Below are 25,008 nucleotides of genomic sequence, written 5' to 3' on the forward strand. Positions count from 1 at the left end.
TTATTTTTTTTTCATCTTTATAATCTTTTGACCTTTTAAACTCATATTTTTGAATTTTATCTCATATTTTGTCTTTTTAAAGTCATGATTTCGATTTTTTCTTTGTACTTTAACTGTTCAAGATCATGATTTTAACTATTGATTATTTTCTTTTAATCTCAAAACCATTTATTATCAATGTTACATTTTTTTCCCTATAATTTGTTACCGGTGAAGATGAGGTTAATGGTAAATTTTGACCTAGTTAGGCCCTCAGGTAAGACCCAATTTCAGAATTCAGCTCCTGCTGTGATTGAGTCTGACATCCCTGTCTTAAATAATTTAGGATAAGTTGACATTTTTAAACTTGAGGAAATGTGCAGACCCCATACTGATGGGCCAGTTATAACAGAAATACGATGTAATGTTGAGGGCGGGATTTAACTGTTCCACAGGCCAGATTTGGCCCCCGAACCTTGAGTTTGACACCCCTGCTCCAGAACAATCACCTTGTTGTCTTTAAACTATTTCTGTGTAGCTTTCTCTGGATGCTCTGGGTTATCTTCCTGCTGGAAAAAAAGAAAATCTTCTCCCAAGCTGTAGTTCTCTTGCAGACTGAAGAAGACTGTCCTCCAGGATTTTCCTATATTTTACCGCATTCATTTTACCCTCTACCTTTATATGGCCAACCATTGAGAAGCATTCCCACAGCTTGATGCTGCCACCACCATGCTTCACAGTAGGATGGCCAAAAAGCACCATTTTGGTCTCACCAGACCAAATAACGTTCCTCCTCTTGACCCCATGGAGTCTACCACTTGCCTTTTGGTGAACTCTAGTCCAGATTTAATAAGTTTTCCTCAACAGTGGCTTTGTATGCAGATTATCTCCCATTTGAGCTGCTGAAGCTTGTACCTTCTTCAGAGTAGTCATAGGTGTCTTGGTGTCCTCTCTCACTAGTCTCCTTCTTGCACGCCCCCTCAGTTTGTGAGGATGGCCTGATCTAGGCAGATCTACACATGTGCTGGGGGATGTTTAGTGCACTGAAGATGTTTTTGTATCATCTCCTGACTTATACGTTTAAATAACCTTATGAGTTGCTTAGGGTGTTCTTTATATTTCATAGTGTAATGGTTGCCAGGAATACTGATGAACCAGTGAGTGGACCTTCCAAGCACAGGTGTCTTCATACTACAGGCACTTGAGACACATTCACTGCACTCAGGTGATCCCCATTTCTCTGATTTGTGAGACTAATAGACCTCTATTGAATGAGGTCAGTCACTTTAAGGCATGATTAATTAGAATGACAACAAATCCTTAGCTTGAGTACCTAGACCTAACCTTATCATATCCAAAAAAATCAATAGAGCTGCACAAAAGTTGAAATCAAAGAACTTTAGGGCTGTCCTCACTTCTGTTTACAGTGTGGGCAAATTTAGCTCAAGCACATGATCAGACTGTTACATTTTTTTCTTCTTTGTCTGTCTGTTTGAGTGTTGCTTTAACCCGGTTACCGCCACCTAGTGAGTCATAGCTAAAAGGGTTTACAGAGAACAGACACTTGCTATTTTGAATTTTTGATCCAGTTTTAAACCCTCAGGCCCTTGGTCGACCTCATGTTGGCTCCTGATTTATCACAGATGTTTTGTTGACTCCTGAGGTTCAGATATAAGGGACTAAGACTGATCAGTTGAAGATGTTTTATTAGTAACATGGATTCAAATACAAACATGGAGTACCTCAGGCACTTTGAGGAGCTATCACTCAAACATAGCTAGGTCCACTGCTCTCCATCTAATCATCCACGGCTCTACTTCACACAGAAAGCTTTCTACAGTCCTCATGTCACTCTAACCAGTGCCTGTCACAGTAAAAAAAAGGTCTAGAAAATTAAACTAAATCCAACATGGCCACCCTAGCGAGCCTCCTTTCAGCTGTCGTCAGCCTCTTCAGTTGGCTTTTTGTCCAAAATGTTGGCTAGCGTTTTAAACGGCTGTCCCCAGTCTCCCAGAGAGCTGAAGTCCCCCGTGTCATCGATGACCCACGACTCCTCGATGGAGCTGAGCGAGCCGGCCACCGAGCCCTCGCCCTCGTACGCGTAAGTAGCCAGTGAGTCGTAGGGCGGGGCGGCGAATCCCTTCTGACTCTCCTCTAAACGCTGCTCGATGAACTCCCTGATCTTTTCCGCATCCCCCTCAGTCACTCTGCCACGGGAGGACAGCGTCCCCGTTTTGTTCACCGCTGCGAGGACGCTGGCGGTCTGACAGTGGATGTCAGGCGTCCTGACGTTGTCTGAGCGTGAGCTGAGATGCAACAGAACGCCGTCCCCGTAGCCGTTCTTCTCCTTCCTAGACAGGCTGCTGCTGAGGGTGCTGGTGCGATGTGGGTGCGTGTTTCTCAGGGTGCCCATGTCAAAGGCGTGAGTGTCCGCTTCGCCTCCACCTTCGTCGTCGTAGTGGATGACGTTATCGCGGATGTCCTCTTTGGATGTCATCAACGTCTCTTTCTCTTTGTGGCGTCTCTGGCCCATGTAAAGAGCTGCTACAACTGCAAGACACAAGAGAACATGGATTAGTCAGAAATGTGGAAAATTAAATGTTTATTTTAGAAGTCAGTGATGTCAAAATAACTTAGAAATAACATCCACATAGAGATGTAACAAAATTAAAAGTACCGATTAATCATTTCAGATCATTTCACCAAGTTTGATATTAAAAAACATTATAAATGAAATTAAGTAGCACAGGGACAACACTACACAGTTTCAGTTTGTATGGACACTGAAAGGGAACATCTCAAAATATTACAATATTGTGGAAAAGTCCAATTTGCAAAGGTTTATTGAGCCTTCATTCTATCACACTGGTTCAGTACAAACAACCACAATCATGGAGAACACTGCTGACTCAGCAAATGTCCAGAGGACAAACACTGACATCCTGACATCCTCTACAGGGAGGGTAAGCCACAGAAGGTCCCTGCTGAAAGGGCAGGCTGTTCTCAGAGGCTGTAACAAAGCAGATTCATAGAAAGTTGACTGGAAGAGAAAAGGAGCACAAGCAACAGAGATCAGCCTCAGAGAATCGGCAAGCAAAGCTGAATCAAGAACTTAGAGGAGCTTCACAAGAAGTGGACTGAGGCTGGAGTCAGTGGATCAAGATCCACCACACAAACAGGTCCAGGAAATGGATGACAAGTGTCGTGGTCTTAGTGTTGACCCTGTCCTGAACCACAGACAGCATCATAAGCTTCTCACCTAAAAAGAAACAGAACTGGAAAGTAATTTTCAATTAAATTTGGAACTCAAGGTCCCAAAGTCTGGAAGAAGATCTGAAAGGTACAGAATCCAAGATGCTTGAAGTCCAGTGTTTTCCATTTCCACAGTCAGTGATGGTTTGTGGTTCCATGTCATCGTCTTTATCAAGTCCAGAGTCGACGCTGTCAGCGTCCAGGAGACTTTAGAGTCCTTAATACTTCCACCTGCTGAGAAGCTTTGTGAAGATACTGATTTCCTTTTCTAGCAGGACTTGGCACCTGTCCACAGTGAAGCCAAAAGTACCAGGAACTGGTTCACTGACCATTTTGGTACTGTGTTTGATTGGCCAGCCAACTAGTCTGACCTGAACCCCGTACAGAATCTCTATGGAAATGTCAAGAGGAAGATGAGAGACCCCAGACTCAACAATCCAGATGAGCTGAAGGCTGCTATCAGAGCAACCTGGGCTTCATAACACCACAGCAGTACCACGGACTGATCGCCTCCATGCCAAGTCGCAAAGATGCAGTTATACGTGTAAAAGAAGCTCCAACCAACTCCAACCAACTACTTCAGATTTACTTCAGAAAGTTTAACTTTCTGAAGTAAATCCTGAGAAAAAAATAAAGTTTTACATGATATTCTAATCTTTTTAGACACAGCTGTAGATTCCCTAATTAATACTCCTAAATGATCTTAGTCTTTATTGATATAACAGTCAATTTTTTTTTTTTTTATTTGGTAGAAAGAAAAGACAACAAACACAGACTGTGCACAATGAAGAAAACCACTGACCAATATACAGTTGCTAGAAAAAGTATGTGAACCCTTCGAGATTTCTTGGATTTCTGCATCAATTGGTCATCAAATGTGCTCCGATCTTCATCTAATTCACAACAATAGACAAACACAGTCTGCTTAAAGTAATACTGCACAAAAAATGATATGTTTTCATGTTTTTATTGAACAAACCATGTAAACATTCACAGTGCAGTGTGGAAAAAGTATGTGAACCCCTAGGCTAATGACTTCTCCAAGAGCTAATTGGAGCCAGGAGTCAGCCAACCTGGAGTCCAATCAATGTGATGAGATTGGATGTGTTGGTTAAAGCTGCCCTGCCCTATAAAAAACACACACCAGTTTTGAGTTTGCTCTTCTCAAGAAGCCTGATGTGAACCATGCCTGGCACAAAAGAGCTCTCAGAAGACCTACGATCAAGAATTGTTAACTTGCATGAAGCTGGAAAGGGTTACAAAAGTATCTCTAAAAGCCTTGATGTTCATGTGTCTACGGTAAGACAGACTGTCTACAAATGGAGAAGGTTCAGCACTGTTGCTACTCTCCCTAGGCGTGGTTGTCCTGTAAAGATGACTGCAAGAGCACAGCACAGAATGCTCAATGAGGTGAAGAAGAATCCTAGTGTCTCAGCTAAAGACTTACAGAAGTCTCTGGCACATGCCAACATTTGTGTTGACAAATCTACAATAAGTAAAACATTAAACAAGAATGGAGTTCAGGGGAGGACACCACAGAGGAAGCCACTGCTGTCCAAAAAACACACTGCTAGACATTTGAAGTTTACAAAAGAGCACCTGGATGTCCCACAGCACTACTGGCAAAATATTCTGTCCATAGATGAAACCAAAATTGAGTTGTTTGGAAGGAACACACAACGCTATGTGTGGAGAAAAAAAAGGCACAGCACACCAACATCAAAACCTCATGGTTTGGGGCTGCTTTGCTGCCTCAGGGCCTGGACGGATTGCTGTCATTGATGGAAAAATGAATTCCCAATTTTATCGAGACATTTTACAGGAAAACTTAAGACCATCTGTCTGTCAACTGAAGCTCAACAGAGGATGGGTGATGCAACAGGACAACGACCCAAAGCATAGAAGTAAATCAACAACAGAATGGCTTCAACAGAAGAAAATAAGCCTTCTGGAGTGGCCCAGTCAGAGTCCTGACCTCAACTCGACTGAGATGCTGTGGCATGACCTCAAGAGAGCGATGCACACCAGACATCCGAATAATATTGCTGAACTGAAACAGTTTTGTAAAGAGGAATGGTCCTCTTTTCCACCCTGCACTGTGGATGTTTACATGGTTTGTTCAATAAAAACATGAAAACATATCATTTTTTGTGCAGTATTACTTTAACCAGACTGTTTGTCTATTGTTGTGAATTAGATGAAGATCGGAGCACATTTGATGACCAATTGATGCAGAAATCCAAGAAATCTCAAAGGGTTCACATACTTTTTCTAGCGACTGTATAAGCGCCGTTGTTGGTCAGACTTGTCTTGGCGAGTTAATATAGACATGAGGACGTCTAAATCTTTCCTTTAAAGAAGCGGCACAGAAACAGGTTCAATAGTTCAGCGGAGAAATGAGTTGATTTTGCAAGAGCTGAGTTCAAACACTTCTCTGTTTCTGGAGCTTCCTCGGCTGTCTGACAAATTAACAGGCTTGTGTGTTAACAGTCCCTCTGAAACACTTCGTTACTCTCTTATATCACACATTGTAGTGAAGTTAGACTAAAACAAGAGCTGATAGATCTCAGTGTAAAGTTCCCTCATGGTTACATGATGACACTTCCCTCCCAGGTCACATTGAGGCTAATCTTCCCGTCTCTCAGCTGCAGTCTGCAGCCTATCGCCAACAACGCTGACTAAAAGTGGGAGCCAGTGGCTTTGATGAGAAGAAGAGGGACTCCTGCTGTTTGCTTCAATCTTAAAATTAAACCAACAGTTCCTATCATCAAGAGGACAACTTTAAATATATTTGTTTGTTAAATGGAGGTCACATCGATCACATCTGATACATTTCAGGCTGGCAGGGAAACTAAACGCTGTTTGACTTCAACTGCACAGCGGGAAGAAAATGTGTGGTTGAAGATGAAATCAATGCCGAAGATCTCAGAGGAGAAACAAGAAACCAGATTTATGAAAACAAGCCAGAAAGAAGGGAAGTGTCTCTAAAATAAATACAAAACAGACAGTCTTACCTAGCTTAAAATATACTCAACCAACCCAAACCATAACACATCATTATGCCTTGTATGATAATAACCCTAGATTGGTTCACCTCAAACTTCCTTAAACCGCGTTCCAAATAATAATGCAAATTGGTTCTGTTGAGAACTTTTGGAGCATCCTCAAGCTAAAGATCTATGAGGGTGGGAGGCAGTTCACATCAAAACAGCAGCTCTGGGAGGATATTCTGACATCTTGGAGAGAAATTCCAGCAGAAAGTCTCCAAAAACTCACAAGTTCAATGGATGCAAGAATAGATATCAAAGAAGGGCTCCTATGTTAACATGTAACTTGGCCTGTTGAGATGTTTTTGAATGAAATAGCTTTGATTTCAATAAATATGACCGCCTATTGCTACAAATTCAACAAATGAGCATTTTCAGTTCTTTAAAACCTATTAAATGTTCTGAAACTGTTGTGCATAATGATGTGGAACAGTGCATTTTGAGATTTTTTTTGAGATTTTTTTTTTTTTTTTTTGAGAAAAAAAAATCATTGGGAGGTTTGTTCAATAAAATTTTAATTATGCTCTAACGGTTGATGACTTGAAAATTATACTGTCATTTGCTTTGACTATTTAGAAAAATCTGAGAAAAATATCATTTGCATAATAGTTGGAATGCATTGTATATCAGCCATTGGTCAGTTAAAGCAGGAAGGAGTCATTCAGTATGACGTTAAAAAAGACGCTCAGTGTTGTTTGAAGTAAAGGTTGTGCAACTCAGCGGTAAAGAGCTTGTACATATTTAAATCTTTAATTCTACACATTTTTTTTTTTTGTTGTATCTATTTTTGTATGTAATGTTTAGTTCCTGTACACTGAGAGCTAAGCTAAGTGGTGTGTGAATGTGTGGACGGTGTCATGTTGAGCAGGGCGCTCTGAGTGGCTGTAAGATGAGAAAAGTCAATTTATCACTTAAATATGGATCTAACAGACTCCATGCCATCCATTTATAATATATTCTCTGATATCTTTGCTCTTCCTTTCTCTCTTCTTTCACAGAAGAGTCAAGAGCATATAAAGGTGAAATATTATCAGGTTATTATTCAGAGTCATAACGCTTTGGTTACAGTGAAATGAGTCATTAAACTACAGGGATCTCTGTGTTAATGATATAAGCTCACACTTTATTCCTGTTCCCATGGAAACAACCAGGCATTCCTGTTATGGAGTGTTTTTTCCAGTTAGTGGAATATTCATTCTATTTATTCTCACCACAATTATCACTTTTTTTAAAATTAGCTTTTAAAAATATGTAGAAGGCGTAGCTGAGTGATGAGAAAAGCAATTAAAATAATCAGAACATTTAATTTAATTCATTTCCTTTAATGAGAAACATAAAAATATTCATGAATAAATAGTCCTATGAATAATGGGTGGCAGGTCACACTCTCAGTCATGAACAGTAAGTCTACCGGTCCACATTTAAAAAGATTTTAAGTAATATTTTAATATATTTTTTACATGTGTTTATTATATTATGTGTTCTTTTTATCGTCCTGTTTGTTTCCTTCTTCTCTTCTGATCAGCTACACTGAACAAAAGTATTTGACCACACCTGTTAACTATTGAATTCAGGTGTTTTTAATCAAACCTGTTGCCACAGGTGTGTAAAATTAAGCAACTAGCCATGCAGTATACATTTACAAACATTTGTGATTCTAAACGGGTCGTTCTGAAGAGCTCGGTGACTTCAAACGTGTTGCCAAATTGGGGTCCCATGGAGGTCAGCAAAGTCATGGTCAAGTTAAGCTAAGCTAAGTAAAGTTAGGCTATGATAACCAGATCTTATTTTCTTGACGGAATAATAACCACTCTTAAAAATTATAGAAAAATAATATTATTCATTTGTGCTGTAGTATATAGCGTTTTTAAAAATGTAAACTCATTTTCTTAAAACAGAATTGCCTTTAATTAGTGATGTTAATGTGGATAGGCCCAGTGAACTAAATGTATAGGAAGCAAAAGCTAGGCCAAAATGTGTACCAATGTCAGAATGCATAGAGTCCAAGAAACTGAGAAAACTTTTTTGAAAAGAATAAAATAGTCAAAAAGACAACAAAAGGGTTAAAAGTGGGAAAAAATGGTTACAGTAGTCCAAAAATAGCAAAATAAGTGGCATAAATAGGAGACACTGGGCATAGAGTGGCAAAAAAGGGGAATAAAAGGGCCAAAAAAGACATGGAGGGTAAAACAGGAAACAAGATGCAAAAAAATGTTTAAGAAACTGCAAAAAATGGGTAAAAAGTTGCAAAAAAACAGTGGCAAAAATAGGGTAAGGTGGCAAGAATAAGTGGAAAAATGGGTTAAAAGTGATAAAAAAAGGGGTTGGAAGTGGCCACAAATGTGTCAAAAATGTCAATGAATAATTAATTGGGAAAAGGGGGAAACCAAAAGAAAAGCTCCTTTCTTATTAACTGATAAAAATGTCAAACTGAACCACCACTGCATTGCAGCTAACTAGAGACTTAAAGACTCTGTAAAGTGAAATACGAAGTTTTTGTCGTAACACACTAGATATGTTGGAATATGGTTGCTGTAAACATGTGAAGACACCGAGATCTACATTTGACTGAATTTTGGATTGAGACCTTAAGGGTGCTTTCACATTAGGCCCAGTTGTTTCAAACCGCACTGGGGCGCGATCCCTCCCCCTCCCCTTCCCCCCGGCTTGCTTTCACACTGGTAATATCGAACCGTACCCGGGCGCACTTGCCTATTTACTTGGTCTGAAACAGCTGGTTGCTGTATGCACGTAGCTAGTTTACAACCCCGCAAAGGAAGAGAAAGATGAAGAAGCTACCATGGCAACCACTGGGGTCATGACCTGAGCACAGACTGCTTTTTTTGTTTTGACATGGCAAAAAGTCCATCCTGCAGCCATGGATGATTAAAATCACTTTTTAAGATGCTACCAACTTCGCTCTTCGTATCTGCACATCTACATGCAGCTCAGAGGATTAATTGGGCTCGCGCTGCGTAGATACAGCGGTGTTTGAGAAGACAGGAGACTTTTATTGCCTTTGCATCTCATCTCACTGACTCCAACATGTGTTCATCCGTAAGGTGAGTCACAACAGATCGTTTATTGGCTGGATTCTGATGATTTCCACCCTTCATTGAGGAAGAATGTGAACAAACTGCCGCGCTGTGGAAAGAAGTTTAGTTTTTACGATGACGTCATAAAGTTGATACGGCGCTCTGTCCTGTATCTGAGCGCGGTTGCATTCACATCTCATCCGAACCGTGCCAGAGTCCACTTGAATCGTGCCTGAGACCACCTCCCCAAGTGGGCCCGGGCCCAGTGCCCGGGTGCGATTCGTTTGCATGCACACTACCAAAACGAACCGGACTTTGAGCTCAAGTGCACTAGGGACCGGGCCCCTAGTGTGAAAGCACCCTTAGAGATTTTTTTTACCCGTTTCCTGGCTTGGTTTAATTTGGGCGGGGCTAATATGTGGACTCATGATGTCACCAGCCCAAAGTAGGGAATGACCCCGCCCCTCCAACACTACAATCTAAAATCACAGAGCAGTTCATCTCAGTCCAGTCTGTTGTTAGCTGATGTCACTGCCTCTACTGAGAGTTAACAGTCAGTAAAATGCTGGGTTTTGTTTTCATTGTGAGGTAAATTTGTCAAATCTATTAGCCACATCAGTCTATGGATCATTTAAAGCATCATAACAGAGATTTGAGTCAGAAATGATTTTTTTTTCTCTTCTTCTAATGTCATTTAAAGGTCAAATGACAGGCTGATAGCTTGAGTGCTTACCTCAATTCATGTTGTAGCATTTTCTTTTTAAGCTGTGAGGATCATATTTCTCCTGAGTGGGCGTGGCTTCAGCTCATTCAACAGACATGCCCACACCATCCTGGAGCAGATTTTACTGCCTTATTTAGAGATGTTTTATTTCACTGAAATTTGACCTGAGGGTTCATAACACAGTGACCTGTCATACAACAAATCTAAATATAGAGATGTATTTTCACTTTACAAGGTCTTTAAAGGACTGAAACAGCCACCAGACTGATGTTATGAGGCAAACTAAAAGGCTGGTTTATGCTGACTTCTAGCATAAACAAATGCAGTTTTCTAATGACTGGTGGGTCCACTCACACACAAACATAGGAAGATCCCTTAAATTCTAAAAATACTCTTGTGTTCTTAGTTCACACTAGAGAAACCCAAAGAAATGCTCTCCTTATTTCTGATGGTGAGACAATGAGTCAGCACAGAGTGCTGCAGCCCAGGTGTTTATATCAGTTTGCCACACCTGGCGTTCATCTGGGGCAATCAGCTCTCACACACCTGGCACTGCACTGATTGACTCACACTCAGTGAGAGGCCATGTTGAATTCCCTCACAATAAATGGGTAGAAGTGGGCTTAAGGCCAGCCACACACTACACGATTTTAAAGTCTTAGACAACTTTAAAACAGTTGGAGACCGCAGACATGAGGACAGTTTCAAACAATTTTTCATCTTTAATCCTCTGAACGCGCACACTAGACTCATCCAGACTGTCAGATCACTGGAGACCACACACCTGCCGACTTGCCTACGACCTTGCGTGATCACGTGACTTCAGAAAAAAAAAAACCCCACAAAAAACACAGATGTCTGTCAATGCCCTCTTGCTGTCCCTCCACAACAGGCTGTCCTGGCATATGTTACAGGTGCAGAAAAATCCAAAAAGAAGGGAAAGACTCAGGACAAAATCCTGGCTAGAATGAAGGTACAGTTGTGTTTATGGTTCTGAGCAGTGAAAGTACGTATGATCTGGCTGATGAGGCTGCCCCGTCTGCTCGCTCACTTAGAATCTTAAATATCCAAGTGTTTGACGTGATAAATCGATGCGATTTGGTGCAGTAAAATAATCGTGTTGACACCACACACACGCAGATTAGTTAGATAAAATTACAGTTTCCAACAGGCGCCACTCGGGATACGCTCCCACAATCGTTGGGGCAAATCCATCCATCCATCCGATTTAGAGTGACCAGTTCACCTAATGAGCATGTTTTTGGTGGTGGGAGGAAGCCGGAGTATCCGGAGAGAACCCACGCGTGCACGGAAGAACATGCAAACTCCACACAGAACCGGGAAGGGAACCAGCGACCTTCTTGCTGTGAGGCAACAGCGCTAACCCCTGCACCGCCGTGCCGCGTTGGAGCAAATCTTGCCTCAAAAAATTAGGCTTATTCTCTGGGTTTTTCAGCTCTACATAGGAGACTGGAGGCTGTTATAGCTGCATAAGGAGGGCCAACTCAATAACGCACATGTATTTGAACAGGATGTCATTACAGTCCCTGTTTGTGGACTGGTCAGGTGGCTGGATACTTTTGTCCACATAGTGTATCGGCCCTGTAATGGCTGAGTGAAATAATCTTTCTGGAGTGCTCTCTTTAGCATCAATAGTAACTTTGAAGGAGGTAACTGACATTGTAGAGCAACTTTTAATGGTGAGTCACATGAATCAGAACTTTTATAGCGATGTACGGTGTGATGCTTCTAGAAGTTAGGTAAATAATTGTGATCATGAGGAGCAAACAAGGGCAGCCTAGAGTTGGACCATCATGATCATGGGAAGCTAAACTTTAGCTCTAGGTCTGAGGGTCATTATCACAGATTTATCCATCTGTTCAGCAGGCGACCCCCCCTCCAGCCTGATGACCTCTCTCTGCAGATGTGTTGCCACGATTTTCTCCTTCCTCTTCTTTTCTCCTCCATAAGAAATCCAGAGATCAGTCCACAGAGAAGCAAACAAAACAACACTCCCTCTGGGTATGTGCTATAGAAACCAAACAAGGTCATGGCGTGGGGGTGGGGGGTTTAATGGGGGCGGCAGAATGTACAGGAGTATGTGATGTTTCAGCTTGTTCAGCTCTTTGGGAGTCCTAATAGAAAACATTTTATGGCTGCATCAGGGCTTTTTCTAACTGTGCTGAAGGAGGAGAGAAAAAGGAAGACAGTTCAGCAGGTCAGAGGGGATTCAAATAAGAGGAGGAAGTCTGAAGTCTATCGATGATTATTGGCTTTCTTTGTGGTGGAGGCTAAAGCTCAAACTCCATCAGTCAGAGCGTTTGGTGGTGGGCGAGGAGTGTACACAAAAGAGACGATACAGAGGCCATATGCAGTCACATTAACTAAACAATAAAGCAGTGTCTGTGCAGTGTGTTAGAGAAAGAAAAAAAAAAACATCCTTCAGGATTCCTTTACAGTTTTGATAATCACATTTTAAGACCTGAGCTGGAAAATGAACACCACTTCTAGCATGGCAAACTGTCAAAAATGAAAGGCATATGCACCCTTCCTGATTTTTTTCCTGCATGTTTCCCACTTAAATGTTTCAGATCATCAAACCGATCTGAATATTAGACAAAGATGACCTAAGGAAATACAAAATACAGTTTCTAATTGATGATTTCATTCATTAAGGGGAAAAAGCCATCTGAAAAATCATGAATTAAGTGTAATTAAATACATCTTCTTGAAAGCTGAGTTGCCACACCCAGGCCTGATTACCGCCAGACCTGTTGAGTCCAGAATTCCCTTATATAGAACCTTTCTGACAAAGTAAAGAGTAGGATAAAAGATCTCAGAAAGCAACACATCATGGTGCCACCTGAATAAATTCAAGAACAGATGAGAAACAAAGTAATCTATCAGTCTGGAAAGAGTTACAAAGACATTTCTAAGGCTCTGGGATGCCAGCAAACCACAGTCAGAGCCATTATCCACAAATGGAGAAAACTTGGAACAGTGCTGAACCTTCTCAGGAGTGTCTGGCCCACTAAAATGACTCCAAGAGTGCAACAACGACTCATCCAGGAGGTCACAAAAGAACCCAGAACAACAGCTAGAGACCTGCAGACCTCACTTGACTCAGTTAAGGTCAGAGTTCATGATTCAACCAAAAATGGCATCATGGGAGAGTTCCAAGACCAAAACCACTGCTGACCAAAAAGAACACAAAGGTTCGTCCCACATTTGACAAAAATTATCCTGATGATCCCCAAGACTTCTAAGATAACATTCTGTGGACTGGCAAGACAAAAGTTGAACTTTTTGGAAGGTGCATGCTGTTACAGCATTTCATCAAAAGAACATCATACCATTAGTCAAACATGAAGGTGGTAGTATGATGGTCCGGGCCTGTTTTGACAACTCGCCGTAATCGATAAAACCATGATTACTGCTCTATAGAAAATCTTAAAGGAGAATGTACGGCCATCAATTTGTGACCTCAAGCAAGGGCACCTGGGTTTTACACCAGGACAATGATCCAGACAACACCAGAGAGTCCACCTCTATAAAAATAAAATGAGGGTTTTGGAGTGGCCTAGGCAAAGTCTGGACTTAAATCTGATTGAGATCCTGAGGAATGACCTTAAACAGGCCATTCATGCTGGAAACCCTCCAACCGTCCTGGCTTCTGCCAAGATGAGTGGGCCAAGATTCCTCCACAGTGAAGTTAAAGATCCATTACCAGTTACTGCAAATGCTTGCCTGCAGTTGCTGCCAAGGGTGGAACAACCAGTCAATTTTTACCTCACTATACAACATACAAAGTCACTGGGACCTCCAAATGTGTAAGGCTGAAGTGATTAGATTATCTTTATTGTCACTGTACAAGTACAATGGCATTCAATGTGCCATCCTTAGGTTCTTCATTCATTTATTCAAGCAAAAAAAAAAAAAAAAAAATCTAAAATGTATGGAATATCCCTCAAATTCCAAAGAGTACCTGGATGCAGCTGAGGACCTCCACCTCACACCGGAAGTCGCAAAATCGTTACCATATCTCGTCTTCTAATACCGGAAGTCACTTGAACTAAGCCTCTTCTTTGTTGTTTTCTCCATGTGTCGCCGCCGTATTAATAGAGGCAAGTCTGCCAACTGAGGAAATACAAGTAGACAAAAAATATTTGAGTTTTCAGACTAACAAGTCTAACTTGTCTACTGTATTGAATGACCTAGCAATGACCCAGCCATGTTTCCTTCTGGAAACATGGCTGCAACATCGGCGTCCGGCCAGCCAGCTGATCTCCCGTTGCATATTATGTCCGTGCAAATTGATACTTGAATTTGGATCATAAATCAATTTATTAGAATTAATGTTATGTAATCGCTGTGCTTGTCAGTCTGAAAACACATTTTTTTTTGTCTACTTGTATTTCCTTATGTGGCGGACTTGCCTCTTTTAACATGGTGGTGACACGGAGAAAACAACGTAGAAGACGAGATATAGCGGCGCTCGTCCGACTTCCGGTATGAAGCTGAGGTCCTCGGATGCATCCAGGTCCCTCTCCAAAATCCAACCAATTCACATTCAAGTCCAAGTGTAGGTTTGAGAAAAAAAATCCCTCCGTGCATTTTGGATTATTTTGCTCTCAAACTCCAAATATGTTTGGTTTATCCTTGAGTCAGGTTCACAAGAGAAGGATAGATGACTCCTACATGTAATGAGTTCATCCTTGAGTAAAACGGATAATTAAGCAAAATTTGCGAGATGAACCTGCCTGATGACAAACATGAGATCTGGCCACCCCAAGCCAGGTTTACTTTGTCTCTGTGTAGAATTTATACACAGAGATTATAAAGCAGACAGCAGTGGTGATATTCAGACACACATGCCACTGAAGTTGTCGAATGAAAGCCTGAAGTTGATCTGAGTCCTGTGTTATCTGTGAAAAACAGGTGAGAGGGAAGTTTAGTCATGTTTCCTCCAGCTCCTCTGATGATCTGGAAAGGTCACGAATGCCTCGGTTCTTTACGCTTGGATTATCGTCGCTCCTACAAGCTGTCACCAAAGAGCTGCAGCCTTTGTTAACCAGGACAAGGAGAGAAGAAGACTCACACCGTCATCCTGAGGACTTTAGGACTGCGTTAAATGTCGGCCTGCTTGACTGGAAGGGTCAGCGAAGTCAGGCCATAAAGATTCCAGATCTTCTGAGTCTCTCTAAGCTTTGGACCCAAAGAAGAAGTCTCTTTCTGTGCCTAAACCCTAGCAAAAATAAAGGTGATTTAATCGGCTTTCACACTCAGAGCATCTGTACTTTAACTTCCTACCTCAGAAGTCACTCATCTTTTTAAATCCTGCTTAAACGACTCTTTTCTCTCATTCTAGTTGGAGTTTAAACAGCTTAGAAATAACAGTCTTTATAGTGAATATTCTGCTCTGTTCTGTCTCTGGTTAATACTTGATTTACTGACAAGAAGCACCAGATTTTCATAAATTACAGCTCTATGAAGACGCTGATGGTGTCTGATTAAGGTCAATTAGCTCATTAATGAATAACCAGTGAAGGTGAGGAAGACGAGAGTTTGGGCTTTAGGAACTGCAGAGAATTTACTGACTAGTTAATCAGTAAAAGAATGATCTGTGATGATTATAGGTCTGAAGTCACATCTGCACTAATGTCCCTATTGTTCAAATCACAGTAGGATTCTGTTTTAACTTCTGAATATTATGAGCTGTTGATAAATACTGGAGGCTTCAGTGATGTGACTGTATGTATCTAAATTGATGATTTTTTTATCTTTAAAGTTTTATTTTTAACTGCTTATGAAGAGAAAAATAGAATTGATTAGAGAAGAAGTGAATTGCTCCACAGTTTGTTATGCGGGTGGATCACAGCACAGCCGTTATATGTGGAAATTGGAGGTCCTTTTTTTTTATAAAGCATTCAACCTCAAAACTATCTTTTCTCTTTCTGCATCTCTCAACTTTGATGCTCTCTGAGCAGTCCATCCATGTCAGTCTGACGGGAAACACACTTTTTGGTTTCACTTAATTTGTTCTTTTATGATGTTTCCTTTAATCCCACAGCCCCAAGACAGTCAAGATCATTATGAACTAAAAAAGATGTATTATTAAATGACAGGTGGTTCTGACAAGAACATATTAAAAACAAAAGCTTTAGAGGTCGAGGAACGGAAGAGGGAACTTTTTTCCAGGGCCACTGAAAAAAAAACAAGAGAGACAATTGTTTCAAACCAATCCTGAAAAAAAGTCAGGATACTATAATGAGAGTCAAAAGTCTGAGATTAAGGTCATAAGGTCAGAAATCTGCCATTATTCTCGGAAACTGATTCAGAGTATAAAGTCAGAATTCAGAGAATAAACTCAGAATTGTAAGAATACACATTCCTCCAAATTATCATGCAAATGATTTTTTTGATTATGATTTGCTAGTTGATGCAAATGATAGTCAGTATATTTTTCAAGTCACTGACCATTACAGTATAATTTAAATTTTATTGAACAAACTTCCAATTGATAAGTATTGTTTAAAAAATGCACTGTTCCACATTAAACACAGCAGAGTTTCAGAACATTTTACAGGTCCTAAAGAACTGAAAATGGTCATTTGCTGAATTTGCAGCATCAGGAGGTCATATTTACTGAAATCAAAGCTATTTCAATCAAAAACATCTTAACAGGCCAAGTTCCATGTTAACATAGGAGCCCTTCTTTGATATCACCTTCACCATATTTGCATCCATTGAACTTGTGAGTTTTTGGAGAGTTTCTGCTTGTATTTATTTCCAAGATGTCAGAATATCCTCCCAGAGCTGCTGTTTTGATGTGAACTGCCTCCCACCCTCATAGATCTTTAGCTTGAGGATGCTCCAAAGGTTCTCAGTAGGGTTGAGGTCAGGGGAGGATGGAGGCCACACCATGAGTTTCTCTCCTTTTATGCCCATAGCAGCCAATGACACAGAGGTATTCTTTGCAGCATGAGATGGTGTATTGTCATGCATGAAGGTAATTTTGCTGTGGAAGGCACGGTTCTTCTTTTTGTACCATGGAAGAAAGTGGTCAGTCAGAAACTCTATATACTTTGCCAAGATCATTTTCACACCTTCAGGGACCCTAAAGGGGCCTACCAGCTCCCTCCTCATGATTCTGGTCCAAAACATGACTCCACCCCCTCCTTGCTGACATCACAGCCTTGTTGGGACATGGTGGCCATCCACCAACCATCCACTACTCCTCCATCTGGACCATCCAGGGTTGCACGGGCACTCATCAGTAAACAAGACTGTTTGAAAATGAGTCTTCATGTATTTCTGGGCCCACTGCAACCGTTTCTGCTTGTGAGCATTGGTTGGGGGGGCTGAATAGTAGGTTTATGCACAACTGGAGGATCCTACACCTTGAGGTTGGTGGGACTCCAGAGGCACCAGCAGCTTCAAATACCTGTTTGCTGCTCTGTAATGACATTTTAGCAGCTGCTCTCTTAATCTGATGAATTTCTCTGGCAGAAACCTTCTTCTTTATGCCTTTATCTGCACGAACCCGTCTGTGCTCTGAATCAGCCACAAATTTTTTCACAGTGCGATGACCAAGCTTAAGTTTTCATAAAATATCTAATGATTTCATACCTTATCCAAGGCATTGCACTATTTGAGGTTTTCCAGCACCAGAGAGATCCCTTTTTTCTTTCCCATATTGCTGAAACCTGTTATCTGCTTAATAATGTGGAACGTCCGTCTTTAGTTTTCCTTTAATTGGGCTCACCTGGCAAACTAATTATCACAGGTGTCTGAGATTGATTTCAGGGATCCAAAGAGCCCCGAGACACAACACCATCCATGAGTTTGATTGAAAAATTAAAAACTGAGTGTTTCTGACACTAAAATCCAATTTGCATATATAATATGGAACGCGGTGGAAAGTCAGAATTATGAGAATAAAGTCAGAAATCTGAGATTTAAATCAGAATTCTGAGTTCATAATTCTGGGTCTTCTGTACCTGATGCATCCAAATCTACCAAACTTTTTTAATGAAATGCTTGCAGCGTGATATAAAGGTGCCAGGTGGAGATGAGAAAGGTCAGCAGGCAGTGCACACACGCAACAGAAAAACACAACAGGCAAACCACCATCCATGTTGAGAAATTAATTCAGGGAATTATTTGCTGTTATCTAGCCTAATGTACTTTTTTGTTTCATCTTAATAATTACGGCTTACAGCTCATAGAAATCCACTATCAGAAAATATTTAAATATCACAAAGCACCAGTCAAAATCTAGCTGAGGTTGGCCCGCCGTTACGCCTGAAAGCACATAGGGTTAGCCCGGCTATAGATACAAGAACAGCTGTAAGAAGCTTCTTCTTTTTTCTTTTTCCTAGAACCCCCCCACCCCCCACCCAGCCCATCTTAGTTCTGCTGAAAAACATCCAATACATCTGGTTTCTATTTATCATTCAGACCATATAATCTAAAAAATACATGGACCTTGGGGTGAAATGACTGGATCTATCATGATGCAGTGATGATCTGATAAAAACAGGCCCTGTACAGTTCAAACGTGTCCCCAGGCCGTGTCTCCTGAATGGTGAAGCACCTTCCTGACATACATGAGGAAGTATATGTGCTCCTTTGTGTCAGGCAGAGAAGATGGAGGATGTTTTGTGTTAGCAGCTATTAGCCCATCCTCCTCTCTCCTCCTTTATGTCGTCTTTCAGTTACCCTCCCACTCCACAGAGGACAACAATAAAGGAGGGACGATGCCTGGAGGAGGCTGCTCGGCTCCTCTGACATGCTATCAGTCAGGCACACAGGCTCGGAGACACACAGTGAGACGCCTGGTGTTGTCATGTGATTGGTCATGTGGTTTATGTAACTGTGGATGTTTGTAACAGAAGCAGAAATTAAATTAGAGCAAGTGTAAAAGAAGTGAGTGAGGATGGAGCCTGTGAGAGTTGATCAACTCCTCAGGTTAATTAGACGCTCCTCATAGGACGCTGCTGCCCTCTAGTGTTGCAGCATGCACATAACAAACTGCTAAAATGCCTCTTTGAATCAGGGGTGAAAGTAGTTTTACATTCTTGCTATCACAGCCAGTTGGACAGCTGCGTACCACTGAAATGAGTTAAGAGTCGGAGGCACCACAAGGATTAGTGGGATGTCCCATTTTTCCCACAACAGCCCAAATCAATGCTTGCTGCCATTCTGATATATGATATTTTCCTTTTTTGTGCTTTTTTTGTCACGAAGCGTTATCGTGTTTTTCCTTCGTTGCCCTGTGGATCTTAGACTTTATGACGTTTGCGTTCATCACAAACTTAAAAAGACTTAAAAGCCACTTAAAAGTGCTTGGATGTGGACCAGTTTGTTTTTTTGTTAGAATGGGACTTTTAGGTTATTTTGGATTTATATGGGCTGATATTAAATATTTGTGTCATAATGAACTTTTCATTTAACTCAACGCACAATGTGGGGAGGTATCAATTAAATGTGAGATGCTTTAAATTATGACGTTCTCTGGAGAGCTTCATTGATTGTATTTACTCAGAGTTGTTGTTTATTATACATATCTATCTATCTATCTATCTGTCTGTCTGTCTGTCTGTCTGTCTGTCTGTCTGTCTGTCTGTCCGTCCGTCCGTCCGTCCGTCCGTCCGTCCGTCTATCTATCCTTCTATAAAAGGTTTTGTGTTGCAACCTGTTAATTAATGAATTCAGGTGTTTCAATTAGACCCATTAAGTCAAGTGTACAAAATCAAGCACCTAGCCATGCAGTCTCTATCTGCAAACATTTGTCATCCTAAACGGGTCGTTCTGAAGTGCTCAGTGACTTTAAGCGTGGTTCTGTGATAAATGTCATCTTTGCAATATGACGTTTTCTGAACCTTCATCCCTGCTGGATATTCCACAGTCAAATGTCAGTAAAATTATTAGAGAGTGGAAGTGTTTAGGAACAACAGCAACTCAACTACTATGCAAAGACCACGAAAAATCACAGAGCAGGGTCAGTGGCGCTAAGGTCCATGGTGTGTATTAAGTTGAGTGTACACTGTGCGATTTTCCTCTAATTCAGCCACAAATTTTGAGTCGCACGACTCACTTTGAAGTCGGGCCAACTTTCAGTCTGATAAGGTGTCATTTGTCGTGCTGTGTACGGGGGGTATGATGGCTGACCATGACCAGACTACAACCTGACGACCTGCTCCTGACTGGTTAGATGGATTTCTGGCATATTTGATATTTTGGTCCAATGACTCCAGACCAAGGTTGTTATAGCTAACTGAAACTAACTAAATAACTAAAAATAAAAACCATTTTAGTTTACTAAAACTAAATCAAACCTAAGCTTTACAGAAAAAAATGAAAACTAACTAAAACTGTAAAGTGCACATACAAAACTTGCTAAAACAAAATTTAAAAGAGACAAAATGTCCTTAGTTTAGTCTTGACACAACTATACTGACTGTTACCTACACCAGAGTCTGGGGAGTTAAAAATTGCCTGAATTGATTGGTTAAGACTTCATACAGGGGCAGTTTTATGTCCTGAGTTGTATTCAAACATCATCTTTAAACGAATAAAATGAAAAGTGAAGAGCAGCCTGTTTAAATATGGTTTCAAAAATGTATGAGGTTGCTTCAGCCCCTACATCTATCCATAAAAACTAAAACTAATAAAAACGAAACTAAAACAAAGCATTTTTGCAAAATAAAAACCAAACTAACAAACCAGCAGTAAAAACTAATTAAAACTAAACTGAAACTGAAAGAAAGTGAAGACGAAATAAAAATAAAAACTATTGAAAAATCCAAAACTATTATAACCTTTCCACAGACACTTCACAATAAGAGCAGAAGACTTTGGGGGATTTTTTTTCCTTTGTAAACTGTCAGACAACATCCTTAATCACCATGACAACAGCTGGAATGACTTTCTGATGCACCCCTGCAATGATAAAGTAAATAAATAAATGAGCAGGAAATATTCCTACCCGCGGACCTGCAGCTGACACAGAGGTGATGCTGTTTGTGTGTGGGATAGAGAGAGGTACCGGGACAGAAAGAGGGGGAGAGAGAGAACACAACTTGAAACACTTCACCCTCAGTGTGTGAGACTTTTTAAAAGGAAACTCCGTGAGTTTCTGTCACAGTTGGTCCTGACTTCACTTGCACAGAGTGAGCACACAAGTCATGCACGATGGTAGCGTGTCATAAACCATTCAGTCACACAGTATGATATGAAAGTTCTGCCACGACTGTCGCACGGTTGACTTGAAATCACACAGTGATTCCATAGCTGAAGAGTTCTGTACTTCCACTGGCGTTAACCCTCTGAGGTCTAAGGGAATTCCCTCAATTTTTACACTATTTCTTAATTAACCCTTTTAAGGTACTTGCAAATAACACAATACTCAACAGTTTCATATCAAAAGTTTCAGGTCAGTCTCAGCTTTACGTATACTGAGGCCCATTGTTGTCCTGGAGGACTGTGTAAAGAGTTATTTTAGTCCAAATGCAGAATATTGAAATCAGATCTTTGAAAATGTTTGACTGTCTTGGATGAATTGTTTTGGGCCTTTGAATAGGTTTACCAAAGTCTTGGCTTCACAAAAGTAGTGACTAAAATAAAAGGTAGGAGCAGGAAACATGTCTTTGTCAGATCGTTTTTATGAGCATAAATGTTGTCTGCCACTCTATTTTCACCAAAATGAAGCTGCGTCATCTTCATCACTGCTTCTCAGTATTTGTTCCAAGGCTTCTGAGAACATTCAAACACTTCACCACCATCAGAGATTAACAGCTCCCGTCTCTCGCCTTACCTCTCCTGCAAAAACCGTGACAGTGAGAGCCTTAGAGAGGAACGGTGACAACAGGTGCCCATTGCTCTCTTATTGGCCCTGTAACTCTGGCTGTGAATCACATAGGATGGCAAGTGAGGATGGAAGTGGAAGATGAGATTCTCCCATTCACAGAAGTGTTTGAAACGTATTTCTACGACATAAAATGACAACAATATTAATAAAAACATAGTTAAAAAGACCTCAGAGGGTTGATTTAAGCACAAAACGGTGCTGTCCGCTGTTTCTGTGAGAAATATTACAAATGTAATGGAAGTCAATCGTTTCCAACACAGAAACTTTACCTGAATTTCTGTTTATTGGATTAAAAAACTGTGTATTTCATGTAGTCTTTAAAGATCAAAAACAAACTCTTAGGCTTATCTTATTTAGGGTAAGGTGAGAGTTAAGCACTAATGCATTTATTTTGCAATCTTCATTTGTAATATTTTTTAATAAAACAAAGCTTGGACAAGAGATTTTCTTCTGCAGATTAAATAAATGTTTATAAAAGTTGATTGAGTGTTTGCAGAATGACTCTCAGAGCCCTGTTGTTAAGTAATGTTCTCAGTGTTTTGGTGCTGACTTCAGTTTGTTGGCATTAACTAACAGAGTGAAGATGATCTTACCCATGAGCAGAGCGACACACAGCAGGATGGCCATCAGAGCTCCGGTGCTGAGGCCCACAGGCAGGAAGATGGCCTCAGCTGAACACGTGAGCAGCGAGCCCCCCACCCCACATGAACACACCCTGATGGTGAGAGTGGTCGTGCTGCTCTGGGCGGGGTAACCGCTGTCTTCAACCACAACAGGAAGAGTGTAAACATCCATGAGCCGCCGCTGGAAGTCCGAGCGCCGAGTCACGATGCCGGCTGTGTTATCTGGAATCAAAGAGAGGAGGGAGATGCATCACTGGAAATGTCCCAGAAAGTCTTTATTTTCTCTGTCGGTGCTCCATGCAGGGACGAGAGTGATTCACGCACACAAACACATAAACGCAAACATGCTCCAGTTCCTCTGGGTGGCTGCAGGCCGGTGTCTGACTCTATCAGACGTGATGTTCACTGTAAAGGTACAAATAGAGGGAATCAGAAGAATGCTTGTAGGTGAAGTGTTGCAGAGAAAAACATGAAATATCAGTGATCCTCTCACAGAAGCATCCAGAGACCGTCTTCAAGTGCATTTACACTCACGCAAGAATACATCCCATTTGCATCTATTTATTTACTTTAATTGTGTCATTTCTCTGTCTCCCTTTATGTTTCCTTCTTCTCCAATGATTAGCAACACTAAATGGGTAAAAGTATTTGGCCACACCCATTAAATGTTGAATTCAGGTGTTGCAATCACCTAGCCATGAAGTCTCCCTATGCAAACATCTGTGATCCTCAGTGGGCCGTTCTGCAGAGCTCAGTGACTTCAAGCAGGCTGCTGGATATAACAGTCAGCTGTTAGTGATATTATTAGAAAGTGGAAGTGTTTAGTAACAACAGAGACTCAGCCGTTAATCAGAAGACCACGTAAATCACAGAGTAGGTCAACAACTGCAAAGGTGCATGGTGCATAACACTCTGCTCAAGTTTTGGACCTCCACTGGCAATAATGTGAACACAAAAACTGTGCAGCAGGAGCTTCATGGATGGGTTTCCATGGCTGAGCAGCTGCATGCAAGTCTCACATCACCACATCTAATGCCAAGGATCAAATGGAGTGATGTAAAGCACACCGACACTGGACTGTAGAGGAGTGGAAACATGTTCTGTGCAGGGATGAATCACGCTTCACTGTTTGGCAGTCAGAAAGGTGAGTCTGGGTTTGGTGGATGCCAGGAGAACATTACCTCCCTGACTGTAAAGTTTGGTGGAGGAGGGATAATAGCATGGGGCTGTTTTTCAGGGTTTGGGCTAGGCTCCTTATGCTTCAGCATACCAAGACAGTTTGGACAATGCTAAGCTTCCAACTTTGTGGCAACAGTTTGGTGAAGGCCCTTTCTATTCCAACATGACTGTGCCCCAGCGCATAAATCAAGCATTATAAAGGCATGGTTTGAGTTGTTCAGTATGGAGGAACTTGACCCTCTACAGCAAGGGTGTCAAACTCAAATCTGGCCCGTGGCACAGTAATACCCGGCCCACCAGATCATGTCATATTTGATTAGAACTGGCCCACCAGTATGAGGTCTGCAGATTTCCTCATATATAAAAATGTAAACTTTTCCTTGATGATTGAAAATATCCTTGTTAATTCATAAGAATTAGAAATAGTAAAGAGTTTTAAAAAATTTGATAAAAAGTCAGGAATGTGGGGAAAAAAATTCATGTTTTTTTTTTGTATTTTCTAATTTTCAACTATGACTTAAAGTTATGGTTTTGACTTTTTACATCCAATTTTGACCTTTTCAAAACATAATTTTGATTTTTATCTCATATTTTGACCATTTAGATTCACCATTTTAATTTTAAAGTCATATTTTCACATTTTAAACTCATGAAATTGGTTTTTATCTTACATTTTGATATTTTTCACGCCTAACTTTGAATGTTAATCACAAATTTGAACCTTTTCTATTTAAAATCTTTAAATTTAGCTCATCTTTGGACCTTCATAACTCAGTCTTGTAAATTTTATCTCATATTTTGACATTAAATATTCATTATTTTGAATTTCGTCTTATACTTTGACCTTAAAACATCTTGATTTAGAATTGTATCTCATATTTTCACCTTCTAAACCCTTGATTTAAAATGTTTTTCTCATATCTTGACATTTTCAACTCCTAAATATAACTTTTAGTCCAAAATATTGATCTTTTCAATTCAAATTTTTGTTTTTTGTTTTTTTATATCTTTTCACCTTTAAAGCTCATAATAATTTTGACATATATTTTTAGAGATCTGGATTATTTATCTCAGCCCAGCTATAAGAGCTTTCAGCTCCCAAACTGCTCTTCATTTGGTACCATTTTATATCTTGAAGCATTAATGATAAAATAAACTAGTGTTTAGTTGACTTACTTCCAAAATCTCGGACGGTGAAGTTTCTGTTGCGGAGCTCTTTGGGAGACTTGAAGAAGAATCTCTGACCGACAGGAGGAAGGTCGTTATCCACGGCGCTGACCGTCTGGATCACCTGATC

General features: G+C 40.7%; 1 protein-coding gene across 1 annotated transcript in view; it reads right to left on the reverse strand.

The window, feature by feature from the left end:
• Nucleotides 1–1,771: 1,771 nt before the first annotated feature.
• LOC121520147 (cadherin-12-like) overlaps nt 1,772–25,008 on the reverse strand; it is a 109,797-nt gene continuing 86,560 nt past the window's right edge. Inside the window, exons 11-13 of the mRNA XM_041803464.1 lie at nt 24,888–25,002; nt 22,503–22,754; nt 1,772–2,529 (exon numbers count right to left, since the gene is read on the reverse strand). Coding sequence (XP_041659398.1) covers nt 1,913–2,529; nt 22,503–22,754; nt 24,888–25,002 — 984 coding nt within the window. The 3' untranslated portion in view covers nt 1,772–1,912. The remainder of the gene's footprint in view (nt 2,530–22,502; nt 22,755–24,887; nt 25,003–25,008) is intronic.

The sequence above is a fragment of the Cheilinus undulatus genome, linkage group 13 (genome assembly GCF_018320785.1).
Source record: "Cheilinus undulatus linkage group 13, ASM1832078v1, whole genome shotgun sequence".
NCBI lineage: Eukaryota > Metazoa > Chordata > Actinopteri > Labriformes > Labridae > Cheilinus > Cheilinus undulatus.